The sequence below is a fragment of the Triticum aestivum genome, unplaced genomic scaffold (genome assembly GCF_018294505.1).
Source record: "Triticum aestivum cultivar Chinese Spring unplaced genomic scaffold, IWGSC CS RefSeq v2.1 scaffold10280, whole genome shotgun sequence".
NCBI classification, from domain to species: Eukaryota; Viridiplantae; Streptophyta; class Magnoliopsida; order Poales; family Poaceae; genus Triticum; species Triticum aestivum.
The window spans coordinates 12,904-14,812 of NW_025227673.1; the positions used below are offsets into that span (position 1 = coordinate 12,904).

General features: G+C 47.8%; 1 protein-coding gene across 1 annotated transcript in view; it reads left to right on the top strand.

The window, feature by feature from the left end:
• Positions 1-1,601: 1,601 nt before the first annotated feature.
• LOC123172799 (ABC transporter F family member 3) overlaps positions 1,602-1,909 on the top strand; it is a 6,662-nt gene continuing 6,354 nt past the window's right edge. The window contains exon 1 of the mRNA XM_044589708.1: positions 1,602-1,908. Coding sequence (XP_044445643.1) covers positions 1,692-1,908 — 217 coding nt within the window. The 5' untranslated portion in view covers positions 1,602-1,691. The remainder of the gene's footprint in view (position 1,909) is intronic.

The following is a 1,909-nucleotide window of genomic DNA, read 5'->3' on the forward strand; positions in this document are numbered from 1 at the left end:
ATTGGATTTGAACCCATGACACGCGAAATCAGTGATCGACACGATAACCACGCGACCACCCCACACTATACCTGGCCATGGGCCTCGCCGGGCCGGGCTTGGGCCGGGCCTAAAAAAGCCCACAACCGAAAACTGAGGCCCAGGCCCTACCATTGGGCCTACTTTTCAAGCCCAAGCCCGGCCCATATGGTAAAAAGCCCTGAAAAGCCCTTAGGGCTTAGGGCCGTGGGCCGGGCCTCTTCCTTAAAATGCCAATATGCCAAGCCCAAACCCGTCCAGGCCCTGCTGGTGGGCTCAAAACTCAGGCCCAAGCCCGGCCCACGGGCAAGCCCATCGGGCCTAGGCCCTGGATTTTAGGGCCGGGCCGGAGAGGGCCAAGACTACCCCACACGGTGCGTTTATGTACATGTTATTCCATTATTTATTCTTTCTTTTCTTTTCTCCTTTTTTATCTGTCCTTTTTTCTTTCTGTTTTCAAATTCACAAACTTTTTCCTCAAATAGATGAACTTTTTTCCTAAATCCATGAACTAATTTTTTGAAACTCGTGAACTTTTTTCAAATTGATGAACTTTTAAAATTCACGATTTTTTTCAAAATCAATGAAGTTTTTATAAATTAGAGAACTTTTTTCCAAAATAGATAAACTTTTATCGAATTACGATGAATGTTTTTCAATTTTGTGAATATTTTTCAAAATCGATGATTTTTCACAATCAATGAATTTTCTCAAATTTTTTATTTTTTTAAATCAATGCACTATTTTTTAATTGTGGGATTTTTTTCTTCAAATTTGATGATTTTTTTTTCAAATTTGTGAACTTTTTCTCAAAATCCATCATTTTTTAATTCACGAACCTTTCTCTGTTTTTGTGATTTTTTTTCCAAAATCACTAGTTGATTGGTCAACCAGCCAACCAGCTGGAAGCAAGCGAGCGAATTATCGCGCCACGTTCGAGTTCCTGCGTCGATTGAACTTTAGTTGGGCCGGCCCAGTAGCGCCACAGCTTCGAGCGCTCGTATGCTAAACCCGCGCTGAGAGCGCTGGTTAGGAGCTCCCGTAAAAACCCTCAGTCGAGGCACCCAGAATATTTGCACTTGCTTCTCGGCCAAAAGCCCAACAATGCCTTGTCTCCCGTTCTTTCAACCGCACCATTAAAAATTTATCTTTATGTAAATTTTCCGATGGTGGAATCATTTGCGCCGGCGCACGGGAGGCAACCGAGAATTCATCCGGTTCAACTCCTCAAGGATTTTTTTTTGACGGGAACTCCTCAAGGAATGTCAATGCGAAAGAAAGAAAGAACGGATAACGGGATTTGGTACTTATTCGCATGAATAATCTTCCGACGAGCTTTAAAAACATACACACGAGATTCATTAAAAAACTGTATTTTTATTTTTTCAGATCACTGTATTTTTTTAGTGGGCCACGCCAAGTGCTGCCAAAGGAAAAAACACTTCATACGTTCAAGCCCTTGTGTGTTTTTGCGTCTGATACTGGACCTTGCGACGGGCCTTCATAGGCGAAATCCCCACGATCCACGAACCCGAAGGCCCATCCATTTGACGAGCCGCATTCGGCAGGCTAAACCCAGCCGCCAGCCCGCGAGCTCGCACCACCGTCTCCGACCGACCCGAGCCGAGCGACGAGTAGGGTTTGCCTCGCCGCCGCCGCTCGACGCACACGCGATGGCGGCGCTGGTGGAGACGAGCATGGGGGTGGTGCGGGAGGTGCTGGGCGACTCGGTGGTGGACGAGGTGGACGAGCCCATCGTCTCCTACATCGCCAACGTCCTCGCCGACCAGGACTTCGACTTCGGGCCCCCCGACGGCCACGGCATCTTCGACGCCCTCGGCGACCTCCTCATCGACGCCCGCTGCGTCTACGACCGAGAGCACTGCCTCGA